The following is a 21,956-nucleotide window of genomic DNA, read 5'->3' on the forward strand; positions in this document are numbered from 1 at the left end:
CAAGGCAGGTACGAACAGCAGGCATCAATGGTTCAGAAGTCAGAAAGGAGTCGGGAATCAGACAAAAAGACTCATGAGTATCCCGTTAGAAACTCAGAACAGCAAAGGATAATCAGCTGTGAGAGACAGCAGCTAAGAGGGAAACGGGAATGTACCCAGAAAACATGTAACATACGTTACTAGAAAATGCCTGAAAAAATAGAAACCCATTAAGTATTTGTTTCATGAATGAATGCATTCACAAATAATAATATGATACCACATAGAATGAGCATGAGTTTGGAATCAGACCTCAATTCATATCCTAGCTCATTTATTCACTCCATAAACTTTTTTATATGTGCTTGGAGTATACAAGACCCTAGGGATCCAAAAATAAAAGATGTACCTCTGGACTTCAACAACTCACGATTGATTGACAGAGTCAGAAAGAAAGTGACAATTGCTCTGTGATGTGATAAGTGCCATGACAAATGTGTGTGCAGACGTGTAGCTCTAACCCACAGGCTCTCAGAGGTGATCCGCTGAGCTCAGACCCAAAGGGCAAAAAAGATCAGGAGGACCCGGGGCGGCGTGGGGGGCGGTGTGGAAGTGGGGTGTGTTTGGCAATTCCAACCAGACAGAATAACGAGGGCAGATATTCAGAGGTGTGTGAGCATAGCTTGCTCAGGGAGCTAAACGCTTTAGTACATCTAGAGCGAAAGTACAGACGTTAGGTCAGGAGAGGGAAATGGGTTGGGACAGATGAGGGCAGAGTGATAAATAGGGGCCAGATCATAAAGGACTTTGTGTGACATGCTAAAGAGATTGGATTTTATCCCAAAGATGATGAGAAGCAAATGAATTTTAAGCAGGAGAGAGACAAGATCAAATTTGCATTTTAGAAATAGCAACAGCATGGAGGATGGGTTGGAAAGAGATGAAGCTGGTCATAGACTGAATCATTTAATTTAATAATTAAATTCCACTACTTGCACTGATAAGTAGAAAATGATGAGGGCCTGAATTCAGCTAAGAGGTAGAGGGCATGTAGAGGCCAGGAGACAGGAATGACAGGGCAGGCATCTGATCATTTTTAAGGAGGGAGAGAAAAGGGGCTGGGTGACTCCTTGGCTTCCGGCTCAATATCATGGAGAGGATGGCAGTGGAGAGGAAGGAAATGAAGAGGGCGGAAGACTGGATATGTATTCACTTCCTTCCACGATTCAAGCACTGTGTAAGGATGTTTACATATATTAATTTATTTAGTCTTCACAACAAACTCAGCTAGTGGGTATCACTAACCCCTTTTCCCAAATAAGAAAAATGAAGTTCAGAGAGTTTAACTTACCAGGCTACAAACAACACAGATGTTTTTCAGACCTGGGCTGGGACAAGCATGATGGAAGAGGGCAAGGACATGAGTTAACCCTGAAAACCTGTCCACTGTGGATGCCATGGGCATCTTGCAGCATCCCCGGGTCTCAGTTTGCCCAAAGGGAGAGACCCTGGAACTGGGGGAGCATTCTGCACACAGAAGAGCACACTCAGAGAGGCGTGTTCCTAAAGCTGCTCCATCAAAGGACCGCAAAGTGAACTCCTCCGAGAGTAAGAAGGCTCAGGGCCAGTGAATTCCTGGAGAGTCCAGTGGTTAGGGCTCCATGCTTTCACTTCCAAGGGTGAGGGTTCATTCCTCAGTTGGGGGGAGAAAAACGGTTCAGAGCAATTCCTCTGCCCCAGGTGAAGGGCAGCCCCCTGCCAGAGAATCTCTCCTCTAGCCTGAACTCCTCCCTAATCAATACTGATCTAGGAAGAGCCTCCCTTCCCCAGTCTGGGAATGGCCCAGCCTGATAATATCTGACTCTCATGGAGCTGGGTCTCAGTGACATCAAATAGTTAGGAAAGGAGCAAAAAGAAAAAAAAGAGAGAGAAAGAAAGAAAGAAATTCAACAAGCAAGAACCAGAGTCAAAATTTGCACTTAGGTCTGTATGACTCCAAACTCCATGCTCTCTCTACTTTTGCATGTTGGGATAGTCACCAAGTTAGGTTATATAGGAGATGTTAGTTTGTGGGGAGTTGACAATGATTTCTATTTTGTTTTATTTTTTCTATTTTTATTGAGCTACAATTGACATATAGCATTGTATAAGTTTAAGGTGAACAGCATAATGATTTGATACGTACGTATTGAAAAGTGATTCATCACGTAATTATAATTTTTTTCCTTGTAACGAGAACTTTTAAGATCTGCTCTCTTAGCTATCTTCAAATATACAATATAGTTTTGCTAACTATAGTCACCATATTGTGTATTACAACCTCAGAATTTAAGTTACAACTAGGAATTTGTGCCTTCTGACCAGCATCACCCAAAGACCCTTTCCCCCTACCTCTGCCAACCGAAAATCTGATCTCTGTTTCTATGAGTTTGAGTTTTTTTAGATTCCACATATAAGTGAGATCATACAGTATTTGTCTTTTTCTTATTCTATTAGCATAATTCCCTCAAGGTCCATCCACGTTGTCACAAATGGTAGAATTTCCTTTTTTTAAATAACTGAATTAAATATATAATGTATCTTAAATGGATATAACATGATACATATATAATATTGTATATGTATATAACGTATATCTTACATCTCCTTAATCCATGTATCTATTGATGGCCAGTTAGGTTGTTTCCATGTCTTGGCTATTACAAATATGGCTGCAATGATCATGGAGATAGAGATATCTCTTTGTGATTTTTTCCCTTCAGATATGCCCCTAAATGTGGAATTGTTGGATCACATGGTAGTTCTATTTTTAATTTTTTGAGGAACTGCCATCCTTTTTCCACAGTGGTTGCACCAATTTACATTCCCACCAATAGTACACAAGGTTTCCCTTTTCTCCACATCCTTACCACCAATTGTTATTGCTTGTCTTTTTTATTTTTAATTTTTTTTTATTGAGGTGTAGTTGATGAACAATATAAGTTTCAGGTGTACAACATAGTAGTTCATAATTTTTATATTTCTTGCCTTTTCATGATAGTCACTCTAGCAGATGTGAGATGACATCTCAACTGTGGTTTTGATTTGCATTTCCATAAAAATTAATGATGTTAAGCACCTTTTCATGTACTTGTTGGCCATTTGGATATCTCCTTTCGAAAACTGTCTATTCAGGTCCTTTGTTCATTTTAAAATTGGATTGTGTGGGGGTTTTGCTATTGAGTTGCATGATATTTTGGATAGTAACCTTTTAGCAGATGTGTGGCTCGCAAACACTTTCTCCCATTCCTAAGTGGCCTTGTCCTTTTGTTGTTCATCGCTCCTTCTGTGCAGAAGCTCTTTTGTCTGATGTACACGCTGTGCCGTGCACACACAGTCAGTCAGTCATGTCCTACATGTCCCACTCACTGTGACCCGCCAGGCTTCTCTGTCCAGGGAATGTTCCAGGCAAGAGTACTGGAGTGGGCTGCCTTTTCCTACTCCGGGGGATCTTCCAAAGCAGAGATCGAACCTGAGTCTTTTACATCTCTTACATCTGCATTGGCAAGCAGGTTCTTTATCACCAATGCCACCTGGGAAGCACAAATTGTACTATTAATACTTGTTGTTTTTTTTTTTTTCATTATGTTGCTTGTGCTTTAGGTATCATAAAGCTCCATTTTAGACAGACTGAATTTGAGATGCCTATGTGACATCCAAGTAAAGTCATCTAATAAACTATTGGGTATAGTAGTCCTTGCATAAGTTATTTACACTCTCTGGCCTCAGTTTCCTCATCTTTAAAGGGATGATATTACCTATCTTTCAGGATAAATATTAGTAAGGATTCTTACACAGTACACTGCTCATAATAAGAGCAAACTAATGAAGCAATACCTATAATATGAAAGAAACATGATCTTTACCACAGAAGTTAGAGTTTGATTATATATTTCCTGTAAGAGCTAGGAGTTCCATTTACTTATGCAGTCTCCATAATCAGACAGTAAATTCTGTGATAATAGGAACCCTTCTCTTTCCTCCGTCCCCATAGTGCCTCACCAGAGTGGGTACCTAATAACTTAAAGCTAGGGGAAACTGGCAACTGTCAAAGTGGATAGGAGCCCAAGTATGGAGGGCCCTATATTCCTTTCGTTGTCTCTACCCCAGTTGGTGGTACACTGTTCTCTCAATCACCCATGCTAGGAACCTGGAGTCATCTTTAACTCCTCTTCCTCTTTCTTTCTCTTCACCAAGTTCCAAGTACTTCACCTCCCATGTATTTTTCAAAACCCTCTCCTCCCCTATATCCTCCCACTATCCTAGATCAGGCTTATTAACCCTGCATCTACTTTATGGCAAGAGTTCCAACTGGTTTCTTTGCCTCCAGTCCTGCCCCCAACACCCAGATCCATCTTCCAAACAGTCAGTACTTAGATATCTACAACAGATCTGACCATGTCATTCCCCATTTTACCCTTTAAAAGCTTCCTGATGGACTTAAGCTGCTATCTCCAGCACACAAGGTCTCCCATGAACCAGCACTGCCTACATCCCAACCTCATATCCCATCTCTCTAGACTTCTCTCTTCCCATCCCAGCCTGAAATGTTATGCTCCAGCAAGAAAAGCCTGTTTGTGGTCCTACCATATCTGCTTTATTGTATCTGGCTTTTCCAACTTCTCAGGTTGCACCCTCTACCTGAACTACCTTTTATTTTTTATCTGGCTAACTCCTCATTATCCTTTAAAAATCAACTCAGTTGTCATTCCTTCAGAAAGCCTTTCCTGCCTCCTCCTCAACACCTCTTTGCCAAAGCAGGATTAAATGTCCCTCTTCTGTGGGCCCATAAAGCTCTGTGCATAGCATCATCAGTGATTTGATTATATTTCTTTTTGTGTTTTTTTTTTTTTTTGCCTCACCACCCAGTGGGATCTTAGTTCCCCAGCCAGGGATCAGACCTGCGCCCCCTGAATTGAAAGTATGGAGTCTTAACCACTGGACTGCCAGGGAAGTCTCTGGTTATATTTCCTTATATCTACTTAAAGGTCTGTCTCCCCACCCTGCACGTTTAAACTCCACAAGGGCAGGAGAGCATCTTATTCATCTTTTTTTCCCTTGGGCTTTTATTTATCTTTTTTATCCCTAGTGTCTAATATATAGGAGGTTCTCAGTATTTGTTGATTGAATGAGTGAGTGTAAATTCTCACAAGAGTCCCACTCAAGCAAAGATAACAACAGATGCACACACATAAATATGCAAGGACCGGATCCAAGTCTGTGCTCTCTGGAACTCGGCTTGCTTCACAATGCAGTAGTTAAACATAGTTGGATGTTGTACCTACTTGAGATGAAGAGGACCTAAATGAAGCTCTTTCTAACCCAGGCTCTTCTCTCTGTCTCTAACTGTATTTTTATGGCTCTAGCCTGAATTTGGTTTTTAACTCATTGTCAGAGCAACATTAGTTATAATTTAGTCCTTAACTGAAGAAATGAACAATATGACAAAAAGAAAAAATGCTGTATTCTAGTGGTAGAAGACTATATAAGTGCAGGAACAACAAATACCCATGGAGATGCGCACTGAGAAAGAACTTTCAAGGTGAAAAGATTGAGATTTGTACCTGACTGCAGTGTTTGCATGATCAGATTTATCCAGCATAGATTTATCCAACATAGTACCCATCCCCAACACATCCAAATAGCTTTTGATATTATTTTTTTCCATTCATAAATTTGGGAGAGAGTGTTATATACACACATACACACTTTTTCTTTTCAGAATTCTCACTTTTTAATTTTATATTTCTATTTTAATCAACTGTGGTTGATTCAGGTTTCCCTGGTGGTTCAGTGGTAAAGAACCCTCCTGCCAATGCAGGAGACATTAGATCCCTGTGTCAAGAAGATCCTCTGGAGAAGGAAATGGCAACCCACTCCAGTACTCTTGCCTGGGAAATCCCATGGACAGTGGAGTCTGGTGGGTTACACTCCATGGGGTTGCAAAACGTCAGGCATGGCTTAGCAATGAAACAGTAACAGCAACTGTAGTTGATTTACAATACTGTAGTTTCAGGTGTACGGCAAAGTGATTCAGTTATACATGTATCCATCTTTTTCAAATTCTTTTCCTATTTATGTTACTACAGAATATTGAGCAGATTTCTCTGTGCTATACTGTAGGTCCTTATTGGTTATCTATTTTAGAAACAGTCATGTATGTATGTCAATCCCAAACTCCGAATTTATATTTCCCACCCCCCTTTCCCCTTTGGTAACCATAAATTTTCCCCTTTGGTAACCATAAATTTTTCTATGTCTGTGAGTCTGTTTCTGTTTTGTAAATAAGCTCAGTTGTATCATTTTTTTAGGTTCTGCATATAGGCAATATCATACGAATTTGTCTTTGTCTGACTTACTTTACTCAGTATGATAATCTCCAGGTCCATCCATGTCGCTGCAAATGGCATTATTTCATTCTTTTTAATGGGTGAGTAATATTCCATTGTATATATGTGCCACAACTTCTTCATCCATTCATCTGTCAATGGACATTTAGATTGCTTCCATCCCTTGGCTATTGTAAACAGCGTTACAATGAATACTGGGGTACACGTATCCTTTCTAACCACAGTTTTCTCTGGACATAAGCCCAAAGAGTGGGATTGCAGGGTCATATGGTAGCTCTATTTTTAGTTTTTTAAGGAATCTCCATACTGTTCTCCATAGTGACTGCACCAATTTACATTCCTACCAACAGTGTAGGAGGGTTCCCTTTTCTCCACACCCTCTCCAGCATTTATTGCTTGTAAACTTTTTGATGATGGCCATTCTGACTGGTATGAGGTGATATCTCATTGTAGTTTTGATTTGCATTTCTCTAATAATTAATGATGTTGAGCATCTTTTCAAGTGCCTCTTGGCCATCTGAACACACACACACTTTTTATACTTGCAAAAATATTCTTCAATATTTATGGAGCACTAGACAACCATCAGAGAAGGCAATGGCAACCCAGTCCAGTACTCTTGCCTGGCAAATCCCATGGACGGAGGAGCCTGGTAGGCTGCAGTCCATGGGGTCACTAAGAGTCGGACACGACTGAGTGACTTCACTTTGACTTTTCACTTTCATGCATTGGAGAATGCAAAGGCAACCCAATCCAGTGTTCTTGCCTGGAGAATCCCAGGGACGGGGGAGCCTGGTGGGCTGCCGTCTGTGGGGTCGCACAGAGTCGGACATGACTGAAGCGACTTAGCAGCGGCAGCAGCAGTAGACAACCATGGTGAAGGCTCCTACTTCTGATTCTTAAACTTATTACTTAGAAGTCCTCCATCTTGGCTCCATACAGGACCAGGTACATAATTTGCAGGGCCCACTGAAAAATGAAAATGCAGAGTCCCTTTTTCAAACATCATTAAGAATTCCAAGCCAGTAGAAATAGCAGAGCATTAAAACAAACCCAAGATCCCTCTGAGCACAGAGCCTGTGTGACTTCATGGGCACACTCCCATGAAGCCATCTCCGGTGCACGAGTCCCCACATCAATCCCAAATATCTCTAACATTCTAGGGGCCACTCTGATTTAATTCTCAGCCCTCCCTGCTTCGGAAGTGGTGCCTCTTCCAGCTCTTTATAGATAAACTCTTAATTAGGCCCCAGTCTCTTTTGAAGAACTTACCTTAGAGCAACAGTGTACAATTGTTACGCCTGTTCTTTTACTGTGGACATACCGCATGTGAAAAAGCTTGTTGTCTCTCTCTCTCCCTCCGTCCTCTCAGCTTGTCCAGAATCCATGCACAGAGGAGGCTGCAGATCTAACAGGAAACTCAGCAGTAGGGAGTCACTATGGATCTGATAAGGAGCAGTTTCTAATGAGTCACGAGGTCCCCTCCTGCCAGGGTCCCTCCCCATGTGCCAGCAGCCAGCACCACGGGCATGCTGGGAAAACCTCCCACCCAAGTCTTTGCCCTGGGTCCAGAGTCTGTGCCCCATCTAGGTAACCGCTGAGAACAACGGAGGCTACACACAACAGAAGTTCCTTGTTTTGCAGGTACTGAGGGCCATAATCCCTAACTCTAAACACTGGCAGCTCCTGAGATCAAGCGGAAAGCAGGTCAGAGAGGGAGTCTGGGGAGAAGAATCCAGCACCAGATTCTGTGGCCTGCAGGTTACATGCCGTGTAAGAGGAGCAGGTAGGAGATCTTTCGGGGGGCAGAGATTCAAGCAATGAAGTGCAGACAGTGCAGGGGGTCAGGCCCAGGGGAGGTTTGGGAAGAGGCTCTGTAGAAGGGGGGTCGAATGTCAAGGGGGGTCTAGAGCTGACTGCTAACCCCTCCCAAATTCAGGGGCCTGTGACAGCCACCCCAATACCTGAAGCCATGGCCAGTGGGGAAGATGAGCCGAGGAACTGCGCAGTGTGTGGGGACCGGGCTACAGGCTACCACTTCCATGCCCTGACTTGTGAGGGCTGCAAGGGTTTCTTCAGGTGAGAACCTCCTCCTCAACACAACCAACCTCCCAAACTGCCTGCCAGGCAGCCTTTAAGCCTCGGCACACGCCAGGGCTTGTCCGGCTACAGCACTCTTGCTTCTTGGAACCCAACCACCCTGTAGCTAGCACATGACCCACTGGCAACCTCCACACTGTATAAACACGTGGCAGAAGAACAGAGCGAGGCAGAGTGTGCGTCCTCTGGACACAGACCCATAGCCAAGTGTACTCACTACCTGCAAAGCACCAGACTAGCATAGTCTATAGAAAGTATAGACTTTCCTGACTGATTGTGTGCCCCATGGGAATGCTTGAGATGTATTGTGTCCTCCCTACCCCTAGGGACTTCTGGACACAGCTCAGATTAGCCCATGTCACCCTAGATTCAGGATTTTAGTTCCCCAACCAGGGATTGAACCCAGGCCCTTGGCAGTGAAAGCACCTAGTGCTAACCACTGGACCACCAGGGAATCCCTACCATAGATTCTTTGGGACCATATCATTGTAGCCCCTCACATACCCACCTGCTTGCTGCCATCCCTGACCCTCACAACGTCTGTCTCCACAGGAGAACAGTCAACAAAAGCACCAGCCTCACGTGTCCCTTTGCTGGAAGCTGTGAGGTCAACAAGGCCCAGAGGCGCCACTGCCCAGCCTGCAGGTTGCAGAAGTGCTTGGATGCTGGCATGAAGAAGGACAGTGAGTTGGCCCCCTACCATCCCAAGAATCCACTGTGTCCCCCCCCACCCACCGACTATGCTTTGCCCATGTTCCCACAGCTTTATTCTCCACATGGAAGACAGAGGAAGCTTTTTGAAACGAGTCAGACAATGTCTCTACCCTGCTCAAGATTTCCAAGGGCTCCTTATCTCTCTTATGGTCCATGGTCTCACAGTCCCATGTCTGCCATACCACCTCTCAGATTTCACTTCCTCCTCTTCCCCTTGCTCAATCCATCCCAGCCACACTGATGTCAATGCCATTCTCAAACACACCAAAGTACCCTCTCCTGGGGACTTATGTAACTTATACTTGCACTTGCCATTGCCTCTACCCGGAATGCTCTTTTCCTAGGTATTCTTATGCCTTGCTTTTTCTCCTCTCTCTCAAGTATAGTGCCTGTGACTTACTAACTACTCAATGATTGATTTAATTTTTTTCTCAGTGCCATGTAATTAGGTACAGCCCCCAAAAGACAATGTAACTTGTAATAAACTTAAACTAACAGAAATCAGCTTGCCTAAGTACACTCAGCTGAAAACTGGAGAGTCAGTATTCACCAGACCCTTATTTTCTTTGTGACATCACATTACTTTTCATCATGGAGCAGTAGAAAAGAAACTGTAGAAGTCAAAAAATCTTGAATCCAGTCTATATCACATCAGTATTTTGTGACCTTGGACCTGTAACTAGAATGTCAGCCTGTCTGTGTTTCTGAAAAACATGGAAATCACACCCGCCCTCTCTACCCATGGGATTGTTTCATTCACTGAGACCTAACCTCAGAAGCTTTGAAATTATAAAGCTATTGCCACACAAGGTGATGTTTTTGGTATCACGAGCCCTCCCTCTTCAATATTCCCCCAGAAGCCAAACATCTCCTAATACTTTCCCCACTTTATTGTCCATCCTTCCTTTCCCTCCCACAGTGCGTTGTTTTCTGCCAGTGTCCCATGGGTTGGAGAAAATGTACAGGAATCCCCTACCACCTGGAGCCTCCGGGACTCCAGTCGCGCCCAAGGAAACCTCAGGAACTCTCCTCCCTCCTTGTATCCATTGTGCAGAGTGTCCAAGGGTCTCAAGCCAGGGGCTAGCAGAGAGATGTGCTCTCTGCTGGTCTCAATAGCTTTGTCACATCCCTTCCCTGGGCACAGTGATCCTATCGGCAGAAGCCCTGGCATTGCGGCGAGCAAGACAGGCCCAGCGACGGGCACAGCAAGCGTCGATGCAGCTGAGTAAGGAGCAGAAAGAGCTAGTCCGGACACTCCTGGGGGCCCACGCTCGCCATGTGGGCACCATGTTTGACCAGTTTGTGCAGTTCAGGGTGAGCATTTATAGGATTCAAGATGAAATAAGACAAAAAGGGTGCCCAAGGAGGCTGGCCTGAGGGAGGGGACTGTGTGCCATGCCCTGATAGAGGACAGGACTTCTCCAGAACCCCAGCCGAGGCAGACTTCTCAGCCTGGAATCCTTTCAAGATAAAGCTGTTGGGTTAGTCACTTAGTCGTGTCTGACTCTTTGTGACCCCATGGACTGTAGCCCGCCAGCCTTCTCTGTCCATGGGATTTCCCAGGCAAGAATATTGGAGTCGGTTGCCATTTCCTCCTTCAGAGAATCTTCCCAACACAGGGATCAAACCTGGGTCTCCCATATTGCAGTCAGAGTCTTTACTGTTTGAGCCATCAGATAAAACTAGAGATACCTAGAAGAGACCCCTAGCACTGGGGCCTCTCACTCAGGCTCTGATCTCTGCAGCCACCAGCTCATCTGTTCATCCATCACCAGCGTTTGCCCACCCTGGTCCCCGTACTGCCCCTGCTCATGCATTTTGCAGATGTCAACACTTTCATGGTACAGCAAATCATCAAGTTCACCAAGGATCTGCCCCTTTTTCGGTATGTGACCCCTCCCCATGCCTTTCAGGAAGAAATTGCTCCAGTAAATTATAATCCCACTCCATTAAAAAAAAAAAAAGTCACTAACCAAACTAACCCATCCCTCAGCCCTTTCAAGTACCAGATCTTGAATTCTCAGCTTGGCTTTTAAGCATCTCAATAAGAACTGGGGGTTCCTCTCCCTCTCTGAAGTTCAGCCTAAAGTGCAGGTTTCCTGCTTCTTGCAGGTCCTTGCCCATGGAGGACCAGATCTCCCTTCTCAAGGGAGCAGCTATAGAAATCTGTCAAATTGCACTTAACACCACTTTCTGTCTCCAAACACAAAACTTCCTCTGTGGGCCTCTTCGCTACACCATAGAAGATGCAGCACAAGGTAAGATGGTGCTCGGGCAGTGGAGGGCATGCATTCCTTTGGTAGGGTATGTGGCGAGGTGACCCGCAGGCTCCTAAGCCTAGTATCTCCCACAGCGGGGTTCCAGGAAGAGTTTTTGGAGTTCATCTTTGGCTTCCATAGGACACTGCGCCGACTACAGCTCCGGGAGCCTGAGTATGTGCTCATGGCTGCAGTGGCCCTCTTCTCTCCTGGTGAGCATCCCCCAAAGCCCAGAAACTTCCATTCTACCACCTCTGCCCAAACTCCCAGCTCCCTCAATCCATCCATCCAGGCCTTGTAGTCTCCAAACCTGTGGAGTGGGTCTATCCCAGTCTTGGCTCTCCAAGCCACCCACAACCTCCCATCTTATCCTTCCTCACTCCCTATCTTACAGACCGGCCTGGAATAACCTGCAAGGAGGAGATCGACCAGTTGCAAGAGGAGATGGCGCTGACTCTGCAGAACTACATCCAAGGCCAGCAGCCGCGGCCCCGGGACCGGTATGGTGGGATTGGGCATGTGGAGGCTGGGTGAACTGAACTCAGGATGAGTACTTTCACTGTCCTTTGCTTTGGAACACCAGGGCCCCTGGGGATCTAGTCCTTCCCTCCCGTTTCAGAGTTCGGTATTCAAATGGCTCCTACTGCTGTTTCATCTCACTTTTTCCAGATCTTTTTATTCAGCAGAGATGCAACGTGGTAGCTCACAGGCTCTGTGTAATAGCATTCCTGAGATTGATGACATCTATCACCTCACCAAGCCAACCTCTCCAGACTAAAGCAACCTTATCAAGAGTCTTGTTCACTCTCTCGGCCCTTCCCCTCCTCTCCATTGGTCCAATTCCTTTAATTTTTCGTTCCCCTTGAAGTTATGGTCATTCAGTTTCATGGTCAAAGCCAGTCCCTGGTTCCACAGTCCATGAGCTAACCAGGCTCTGGGGCACACTCCACTTCTGTGTTGCTTATTCCTGAATGTGCCAGTTTGATCAGAAGAGGGGTGCGTTATCATACCAAAGAACATACCCACCTTCTAGAACCTGCTCTACAAGGCCAGATCCACACAGTTGAAGATCTGGCCAAGGCAGGGGTTTCTTCTCACTTGGCCCTCTGAGCTCTGGGTTCAAGAAAAACAGCATGGTGAGAGAAATCAGTGTCACATAGAGGCCCCTTTGGAACTTGATGTTCAGACCTAGCTTCACTGAGAGGCAATTCAGGGGGTCAGGGCCTCAGGGCAAGACTCTTAGCTGCCTTATTTCTCTCCTCTTTCCCTCGTGACCACAAAGGTTTCTATATGCGAAGCTGCTGGGCCTGTTGGCTGATCTCCGAAGCATTCACGATGCATTTTGGTACCAAATCCAGAACATCCAGGGACTGTCCACCATGATGCCACTGCTCCAGGAGATCTGCAGCTGAGGCCCAATCTACCTGCTTCCCCAGCCCCACCTGGACACGTTGGACTGGAAAGGGGAGAATCCTGGGGCCAGAGACTGCAGACAGTAAACAGGGAGCCCGTTGGTTGCAAAGAAAGATTAAAGCAGTAACTGCCTCTTCATGCAGTAATAGGGAGAGTGAGGGGTGCTGTGGGGACAAAGTTGTTCTCTGGAAGCACAGAAGATGGGGAAGGAGGAAGCCTCAGGGCTAAGAGGTAAAGAAGCTCCTTCTGGGAATAGGTGGGCCCCACTTTCTGAGGTCAAAGATTTAGCCCTTCAGTCCTTCTTTTCCCAGTTTGGGAAACTCTGGGATGGAACACAGGATGGGGAGTGAATCCCATGCAGATTTTTCTGCTCTGAAGAGAAAGAAGCTAGGAGCTTTAATCCACAGAGAAATAGAGGAGGTGGGAGTGAGGAGAGAAAATTCAGCCAGACATACCCCTTAATCCTTCTCCCCTAGTCCAGAGCCGTAAGAGCATGGGAAGATGATACTGGACTGGTGGCAGAGGTGGGAGACTCAAACCACGGCCTCAGCAGCTGCCCCTGTGGCAGCTTCAGTTCTGAGGAGGGTGTGGTCCTGTCCCCACTCTGCTCTTGGGACCCAGAGGTCACCCAGCAAGGTGGGCTCTGGAGAGGGCTCTGGCCCCAGGACACCTGACTCGGAGGCTCCAACTGTTGTGTGGGCTGGCTCTGGGGTGACCTCAGCCCACAGTGATGCTAAAGCCACAGTGGAATCTGTTGCGCCAGTGATTAAGGAAGGCTCCGAGGGCAAGGGTGACAGGCAGGGGGGGCATCTTCTTCTCCAGCACAGCACCCACACACCAGTTACTATCCACCAAGCCTGTTGGGGAAGAGAATACACACTATGTTATTTAACAGGGCTTGGAAAAAGGGGTCAGCAGATTTAAGGCGGCGCTTCCCTCCCACTGCCCGCCCCAATCCCTCAGCACTTCGGAATATCATCTGAACAGCCCTCACCTCTAAATACCATGTTGGCCTGGGGCAGAGTCAGGTGGTAACCAAAGGAGAAGGTTGTGTCTTGTAGCCTTGTGTTTGCTTCAAACTCCACTCCAACCTGAACCTGAGAATGGTGGGCAAGGATGGGAGACGGATCTGTCTCAGTGAAGACGAGAGGAGTCCTGACAGGGGACTGGCAGAATGAAGGCACGCATGAAATGTATACATAGTGTGGGCAGGAAAATCAGCAGGCCAGCAGGGCCTGTGGGGGTCTGCAGGGACTTGTTGGGGGTAGGGGATGGGGTTAGTAGACTAACCTGTTCATTTGCCCTGTGGTAATAACTTGCATGGGCCCCACCTGATCCCACATTCAACGTAGCTACCCAGTGTACGGCTGTGAAAACCAAAGTATAAGAGAAAAAGACCGTTACTGCAATAGAACACAGGCCAGAACCTCCAGCCAAGTCCAGAATGGCCCTCCCCCTCACTGCTCTTCCTCACCCCATACCCGAGTACTTCCCAGCCAGTGTCAGGATGGCCCCCTCTTCGCCCGGCCGCCGGTGATAAACTAGCTCTCCTCCCAGCACCAGCCGATGAGTGAGGCTCTGCAGGAAGTGAGCGACCATGATCACTGCGGGGGAGTGGGGAGACCCGGAGTCAGTCACAGAGACAGGCCTGCTCTCTCATTCCCAACGGCCCCCGCCCCAGCCTGCCCCCAGAGCTTCTTCCCTAATCCCTGAACTGTACAGACAAGGTAGAGGCATAGTCAACATCAGCAGGTGGGTGGCCAAGTCCGAAAGAAGCCTGTACCCATTCCTCACCTGATTCCCCAATCAGGTCCGGATTTCCTAGGGTCAGAGTGGCTGTGTAGTCATCTCCCCGATACTCGCCATCAAACTGCCAGGTCAGGAACTTGGCCTGCTGCGTCTAGATAGGGAGAGCAAGAAGTAAAATCTCCCTCTCTCTTTGCAATCACTGCAGCCTCTGCTCCTCTCCCTCAGCCACCAGGGCAGAACACTCGAGGAGGAGAAAGAGGAAATGCTTCAGTGGATGAAGGCAGGACCCGCGGTCACCTGAAAGACAGCCTTGGCTCGGAGCCGCTCTGCCAAGAGGAGCAGGACCTGGGCGTTGAGGCTGCCACTGCTGTCCATATCGCCCACCACAGTGGGGAACACCTGTGGAAGAGTGTCCACAGTCAGTAACACGCAGCGGAGGGGCCCCACTCAGCCGCAATCCAAATGTAGGATTTCTTTAGCAGTACGCAGCACCCCCTAGTGGAATCACAAAGACAAACTCTCAACTCATCACACAGATTTGTTTCCCCCACCTTCTCCCATTCAGAGGAAACACAGAGGACTACCCTGCCCATTCTTCCCCATGACAAACACATTTCCTCCTCCTCTACGTCTGAGTCCCAGCTGGGCTTTGGGGGAGATAACCCAGGGGAGTGGAGCGCTCACCTCAGTGGGACTAAGTTGCCAGTCCCCGGCATAGGCCGCATGAAGATGATAGCCGGGCAAGCCCAGAGCGCTCATGTGCACAGTGTGAGACACCTGAGGAAAGAGAAATCAATGCAGGAGACAGCACCCCTGCTCCATTTCAATCCCCCATCCTACCCTTCATCTATTCCCCATCCCGCAGGTCTTTAAGAAACCCAAACATTCCAACTTATACAGAGGGTCACCGGATTAAAAGCAACGAGTCCCACAAGCAAAGGAAGTCAAAAGGGCCCCATATCCCTCCTCCTTTGTCCCATATAGCCTGGCGAAGGGGGGAGCACAAAAGGAAAGGAGAAGATCCAGGGACAGGCAGGGAGGAATAGAGAGGAGGGGCCAGAGAAGTGGGAGCACCTGGAAATGGCTGCTGAGAACCTTGTTGACCACGAGCTTCACTCCCTCCATCTGTGCTGGGAATACATCTGAAGGGAGGGGAGGGGGAAGGGAAGGAATAAGCAGACAAGGAACCCCTACCCCACGAAGTAGTCTCCCCTTTCGATCCCACAGAAGTGCTTTGGAGCAACTGACCTCCTCCCAAGTCCTGCAACAGGAAATGCTCCACTCCATGGGGGTGCCTGATCCTCCCTGAGGCTGCATGCCCCAGCTGTGATCTCCCCTTTTCTGCTCCCGTCACTGGAAGACCCCGCCCTTCTCTGCCCCTTCAACGTGAGCCGCCCAAATGCCTCGGGTGTCTGCTCACCTTTGCATAGCCGGTGCAGCTCATCAAAGCTCCCAGGGTTGGGGAGAGGCTCCTCTCGACGGGGGCTCCGGCGGGGCAAAGCCCCCATAGGTGCCAGGCCCAGTGTGTTCCCCATTTCAGTAGAGAGGTCAGGGAGGGGCCGGGGTTCGCCTGGGAAAGGACGCTCTTGCTCCCTCTACCCTCCACGGGCCCCAACCCCCATTATCCGGCTCCTCAGCCCCAGAAACTTCCACATAGTCCGACGCTAGACCTGGAACGGGAAAAGTCGGGGGGGAGGGCACCGGTGGGGAGCTTGAACCCCAGGCACACTCCCATTTCATCTTTAATCCCGCTGTCACCCTTGTAACCTCCCCCACTCTCTAATCCTAGTCTCCACCACAGACTTTACCCAGCCTCCTAGTCTTTCTGCTCTTCACCCCTAGGCCCTATGGCGAGGCTTGCAATGAGGCAATAACCCTTACCTTCTCAGACCATCATGCTGCCCCTTTCCCCCAGGCACACCCCGGTCATCTTGATGGGGGCAGCCATCTTGACTGATGGCACAACTGCGGCTTCACGCTGCACCCCCAGCGTGGTCACGGACGCCATCTTGGAACCGGGCGACAAAAAAGATTTCAGAGACCCAACCCTCCTTGATTGAGCTCCGCCCAATGGATTTAAAAAAAAAGAAAGAAAAAGAAAAGGCTGCTTGGCTGCCGAGCATTGGCCAATAGGAGAGGAGAACGCAAAAGAGTGGCCGACCTTACGTCCAGAGAGCTCCAACCCCGGCACTGCGGGGACAGGCTGTACTTGATTGGTTAGGTCCTTAGATCTACTCAAATAGATGGCGTTAAATTGCCCTGCCTCTCCAAGGTCGGGAAAAATCTTTTAACGAGCAAGACACTAGAGGGAGCATCTTGGGGCCTGAGTCACTGAAGTTCCCTCCACTGTGTAGCCTGGAGACATATAGCCTGTGAAAGGTGGCCCAGGGAAGACTGAATACTTCTTTCGAACACTGATTCATACCTCTCCTAGGGGCCCCGCCCCCACCCAGACCCATACGAACCCGTGGGGACTGCTCTTCGCAGTCCTTCACAGTACACAGTACACCCTCAAATGAATTCCATTCGTAGGTACAGCTCTCCGTAGGAAACGGGACTCACCCTCCCTCCTGGAGGTCCAAACCTTTTAAAGTTCACCCTCTTGTCCGCTCTGTAGAAAGGGAATGGGTGTGAGAGTTTGGGGTAGAGGAGCAGGGGCTGCCACCTGAGTTCCAGCAGTAGTCCCTGAAACACCTGACCTCTGAAGTTGATCCTTCCTTCCCTGGTTCCCTAGGAAAGAAAGAAAGTGAAAAGGTTCCCTAGGCAGAGTTGGCAAATAAAATCGAGAAATATAGGCTCCTGCCCTCAAATGCGCTCCGCTCCAAAGCCAGGGACAAATCAGTGGAGCGCCCTTTCAAGCACTAAGTGCTCCACAAGGGAATAGTTGAAGATTGAATAAAATTTCTTAGGCTCTGGTCGCCTCCCCTACTAGCTCTCACATCACCACTCCCATCTTTTAGGAAGAGGTCAAAGGATGAAAGATACAAATACTTGTGATATCTGTTTAGCTGATTTCACCCAAATGCCTTGGGCCTGGGGAATGCATCTCTGTCCTCCCTCATAATCAGGACAGGGACAAGGGCCAGGACCTTGGTCGGAGGGATGTTATGGCCCCTGCTGACTCATATTGACTGACCACTGCCTGGAACTGATAAGGGGATCGAATGCCCAGAGACCTTCAACCTTTATCCTGCCAGAGCACTCCAATGATGGGGGGGTGGGGGGTGGGGAGGGGGGGTGGGGTGAGCAGCAGCTGCTTTCTGAATTTGTTTTATTGGGGGTGGGCTGTGCTTGCTGATCTGCACTCAGGAAGGGCATTCTGGTTCGAGTGTTTTCTCCCCCATCTCATTCATTACACATTAACTCAAAAAAGTACAGAGTCAATCACACCTGGCCTCTGGCCCTGATCCTTATTCTCCTAACCCGTCTTCCCCTCACCCCTGTCCCTGATTTTTTATTTTATCGCCTCTCTTCTGTCCCCCGATACCTCTCTGCCACGTTTCAGTGAATGGGGGTAGGGTTGGGAGATGAAATTTACCCATAATGGTACAAAGATACCAAAGGCTGAGGTCATTAGATCTGATACATCAAAGTTTTCCAGGAAAAAACAGAAGAAAACCCCAGAAATCCTGCTTACTGAAGGATTCAGATCCAAGGACTACTGCCCCCAGGCCCCAAAGGAATGAATCTTGAACAGGACTAAAATGTATCCCCTTGGCATCCATTAAGGCCCTGCCTCCGACCCCATCACCAGGCGTCTCCCATATGCCGGCCTCTCCTCCCCCCACTTCTCTAACTTGTTTACTCCATTATAGTCCCTGCCCCACTGGACTCCTCCAAAGTCCTTATCACCTGACGGGGTGGAGTGGGGAAGCCTAGAGATATATAGCCCCTGCCTCCTCAGCCAGGCCAGACACAGACGGCAAGGACGGCATCGCTGACTAGGTACAGTAAAGGAGTAAGAGGCGAGGGCGGCATTCAAAGATTTAAGTGTAGAAAAGGGGGGAACCGGGTCAGGGTGGACGTGTAGGGAGGGGGTCGCTGGGGAAGGGCTGAAGCCCATGCAGCTTCAGTGACCTCCCCTGCCCCCAACTTCACAGGCCACTTTCCCTACCATTGACACCATGAAGCTGCTTGCATTGACTGTGCTGCTCCTGACCGTCTGTAGCCTTGAAGGTGGGTGTGATCTGAAGAGGGGTCCCCAGGGGGAGAAGGTGCTTAGGTCCTAGCCGCCCTTCTGTCTGTGCTCCTATGCCCAGGTCTGGCAACCAGAGAGCTTAAGAGGAAATGCATCCCCTCTCTAACGCCCAGAAAACCCATCCAAAGACCTGGAGTTGGATGCCTGCTCAGGGAGAGGGCTGAGAGCTGAGGCTGAATGCTGGCAGAGATGTGGGACTCATTGCTGGGGACCCAACTGAGAGAGTGTGTGTGTGTTTCTGTGTGTGTGCAGGCGCTCTGGTTCGGAGACAGGCCGAGGAGCCGGATCTGCAGACCCTGGTGTCTCAGTACTTCCAGACTGTGGCCAACTATGGCAAAGACCTCGTGGAGAAGGCCAAGGGCTCAGAGCTTCAAACCCAAGCCAAGCAAGTCTCAGCAAAGGGGGCGCAGGGACCAGGGGGCTGTGGAGAGAAAGAGGGAAATTGGGAGACCCCACAGAACACTGGGCTCAGGGCTGGGGGGCTAGGGAGGATGAGATCTAAAAATAGAGGAAATTCCATCATCACCCTACGATCCCTCAGACCTCTTAGACAGGTAGGGGCAGCAGGAACTGGGCTTCGAATTTCTATCTCTATGGTCTGTTCCTCTGCCCAGTTAAGAGCTTGCCTCCCCTCCTGGGAGCTTCACCGTTCCAGGACAGACCAGGCACTAGGGTTTGGGGCCTTGGGGCTCACCTCCCACCACAAGAAGGCCAGTACCCGCCCATCACCCTAACTTCTAATCCCTCACGTTTCTAGGGCCTACTTTGAGAAGACACAGGAGGAACTGACGCCCCTGTTCAAGAAGGCTGGGACTGACCTGCTTAACTTCTTGAGCAGTTTTATAGACCCCAAAAAAGAGCCTGCCGCCCACTGAGGTGTCCAGACCCTGGTCTCCCATCCCTAGTTTGTTCCCTGGGACACCCACTGGCCAGGCCCGAAACTCCTCTCCCTTCCCACTCCTTGTTTTCTACAATAAACTTTGCAGGAATTAAGTTGTGAGCCTGGTCTGTTCGGGGAACCAGGAGAAATAAGGGTTGTGGGGGAAGAGTAGGAGGAAGAACAAAGAGAAATCTGCTTCTAACAGGAAAGGAATTTTGGTATGAAGGGGTGGAGAAAGGGTTGATGAGACCAGTGATGGAAATGACAGGGTGGGAGGTGCTGGTGACTCTTCTCCAAACCCAAGAAATCTTTTTATAGGCCTGGGAATGGCCTAAAGAGACTTTGCCTTGGACATGATACCTTGAAAGGCATGAAAGATTCATAATCTGAATCCCTAGCTTCCTAGAGGTCACAGGAAATGAGAGCGCCCCTCAGAATTTCCTCTACCACACTATGAAGAGGAAAACACTTCCCCAAATGAGCTCAGAGGTGTCACCCAAGGCCCCTTCCTTCCATCTGAGCCAGGGGACACCGTGCTTCTCCCCTGAAAAGAAAAGAAAGTGAAAGTCCCTCGGTCGTGTCCAACTCTTTAATTCTCCAGGCCAGAATTCTGGGGTGGGTAGCCATTCTCTTCTCCAGGGGATCTTCTCTACCCGGGGATTGAACCGAGGTCTACTGTGTTGCAGGCAGATTCTTTACCAGCTGAACCACCAGAGAAGCTTTCCCTGGAGGTGCTCTAATCCTTCCGTTTAAAACCTCTCACCTAGACCCCTGTCTGCAGAACACTCATTCCAAGTATCTCCCCCACTATTCAAAGTGTTAGTCACTCAGTCGTGTCCGACTCTTTGTGACCCCATGGACTGTAGAACACCAGGCTCCTCTGTTCTCCAGGGGTTCTCCAGGCAAGAATACTGGAGTGGGTAGCCTTTCCCTTCTCCGGGGGACCTTCCTGACTTAGGGATCAAACCCAGATCTTCTGCACTGGAGACGGATTCTTTACTGTCTGAGCCACCGAGGAAGCCCCTCCCTTACCATTATCTGGGTGCTGTTCATAGAACTGGCCTCGATTCTGGTAGCTATGTTAGAGCCTAGAACTAGCAGACACGATAGCCAGTTCAAGGCCTGACAGTTATCCAACTTGGTGGACATGTAGGACTTGAGAAATTCTGGTAGCTGTGATCCCTGGGTTAAATCAAAATGGAACATAAGTCAGGCTGGATTGATGCAGGAGATTTACAATCCCCAAACGGGAAAATGGGCATGTCCAATAAAAGTTTGTTTCCACTTTGTCTTTAAAATATTTACTTCCCTACCCTAACTCATCCTTCATATCTCATCTGAAATCACCTTTTCCCAAGACATCAGAAATGGCTCTAATTTCTTCTGTATACTTTTTAAGACTTTTATTTTATATTGGAGTATAGTTGATTAACAATGCTGTGTTTCAAGCACATAGCAGGGTAATTCCCTACATAGCAGGGTATACATATTCCATGTATCTGTTCTTTTCCAAATCCTTTTCCCACTTAGGTTATTATAGAGTATTGAACAGAGTTTTCTGTACTGTACAGTAGGTCCTTGTTGGTTATCTATTTTAAATAAGCAGTGTGTATATCTTCATCCCAAACTCCCAATCTATCCCTGTCTCCCTCTTCTGTATATTAATCAACCTCTTCAGTCTGGCCTTCTAGCCCCTTACCACTCAAAATTACTTTCTTCCCCTTTCTTTCTCAGTATCTTTTTTTTTTTTTTTTACCCTGCATGTGGCAAAACATGCAGGGACAGAGATCTGTCCATCACTTGCAAGATGACCTTGGATAGATTAACTTCAAAGAGCCTGAATTTCCGCACAGGGCTAATGAGATCAAATGGTACAAGCTGAAACACAATGAGAAGTGTCAGGCACCATGCAGTGCAAAGTATTCCCCAGCTTGGGGTGGGGGTAGGAGGGGAGACAGGGGTAAGCCTGAGACCTGGGCCCATTTGGACAGGGCTGCTGGATCAGAGGTCGGAGTGACAACGTCAGATGGGACTCAGACACTATCACAGAATCCTGCCTAGAAACAGGACCGGCACAGACAAGGGCCATCCCTTCGCCGCTCACCCATGTGCTCAGAGGAGCTGGCCTCCTACCTGGACCGACTTGTTCCCCTCTGCTTTATTTGCTTGCATGCTCAGTTGTGTCCGACTCTGTGACCCCTTGAACTGTAGCCTTGCAGGCTCCTCTGTCCATGGGATTTTTTGGGTAAGAACACTTGAGTACGTTGTCATCTCCT

At 48.2% G+C, this 21,956-nt stretch overlaps 3 protein-coding genes and 1 long non-coding RNA gene across 6 annotated transcripts; 2 read left to right on the top strand and 2 right to left on the bottom strand.

The window, feature by feature from the left end:
• Positions 1-7,111: 7,111 nt before the first annotated feature.
• On the bottom strand, positions 7,112-9,179 carry LOC122677445. The gene is made up of 3 exons (XR_006335785.1): positions 8,333-9,179; positions 7,641-7,813; positions 7,112-7,337 (listed from the first exon to the last, which is right to left on the bottom strand). It is a non-coding gene; the product is annotated as an uncharacterized LOC122677445 (long non-coding RNA).
• On the top strand, positions 7,848-12,985 carry NR1I3 (nuclear receptor subfamily 1 group I member 3). 3 transcript variants are annotated; one of them, XM_043877483.1, is made up of 9 exons: positions 7,848-8,154; positions 8,308-8,447; positions 9,021-9,151; positions 10,327-10,496; positions 10,928-11,067; positions 11,295-11,440; positions 11,539-11,652; positions 11,835-11,940; positions 12,723-12,985. In XM_043877483.1, the coding sequence occupies exons 2-9, from the start codon at positions 8,341-8,343 to the stop codon at positions 12,850-12,852; spliced, it is 1,044 nt and encodes a 347-aa protein (XP_043733418.1). In that variant the 5' UTR covers positions 7,848-8,154; positions 8,308-8,340; the 3' UTR covers positions 12,853-12,985. The 3 variants fall into 3 exon arrangements, with proteins under 3 accessions (XP_043733418.1, XP_043733417.1, XP_043733416.1); XM_043877482.1 differs by having other exon boundaries at positions 7,852-8,154; positions 11,536-11,652; XM_043877481.1 differs by having other exon boundaries at positions 7,852-8,012; positions 11,536-11,652.
• TOMM40L (translocase of outer mitochondrial membrane 40 like) lies at positions 12,097-16,639 on the bottom strand. Its single transcript, XM_043877484.1, has 10 exons — positions 16,484-16,639; positions 16,023-16,272; positions 15,677-15,744; positions 15,287-15,379; positions 14,900-15,001; positions 14,648-14,753; positions 14,335-14,457; positions 14,144-14,220; positions 13,848-13,950; positions 12,097-13,710 (listed from the first exon to the last, which is right to left on the bottom strand). The coding sequence occupies exons 2-10, from the start codon at positions 16,135-16,137 to the stop codon at positions 13,571-13,573; spliced, it is 927 nt and encodes a 308-aa protein (XP_043733419.1). The 5' UTR covers positions 16,138-16,272; positions 16,484-16,639; the 3' UTR covers positions 12,097-13,570.
• A 1,826-nt stretch (positions 16,640-18,465) lies between these two features.
• On the top strand, positions 18,466-19,793 carry APOA2 (apolipoprotein A2). Its single transcript, XM_043876809.1, has 4 exons — positions 18,466-18,547; positions 18,703-18,778; positions 19,053-19,185; positions 19,558-19,793. The coding sequence occupies exons 2-4, from the start codon at positions 18,727-18,729 to the stop codon at positions 19,673-19,675; spliced, it is 303 nt and encodes a 100-aa protein (XP_043732744.1). The 5' UTR covers positions 18,466-18,547; positions 18,703-18,726; the 3' UTR covers positions 19,676-19,793.
• The last annotated feature ends 2,163 nt before the right edge of the window (positions 19,794-21,956 follow it).

This window comes from Cervus elaphus, chromosome 20 (genome assembly GCF_910594005.1).
Source record: "Cervus elaphus chromosome 20, mCerEla1.1, whole genome shotgun sequence".
NCBI classification, from domain to species: Eukaryota; Metazoa; Chordata; class Mammalia; order Artiodactyla; family Cervidae; genus Cervus; species Cervus elaphus.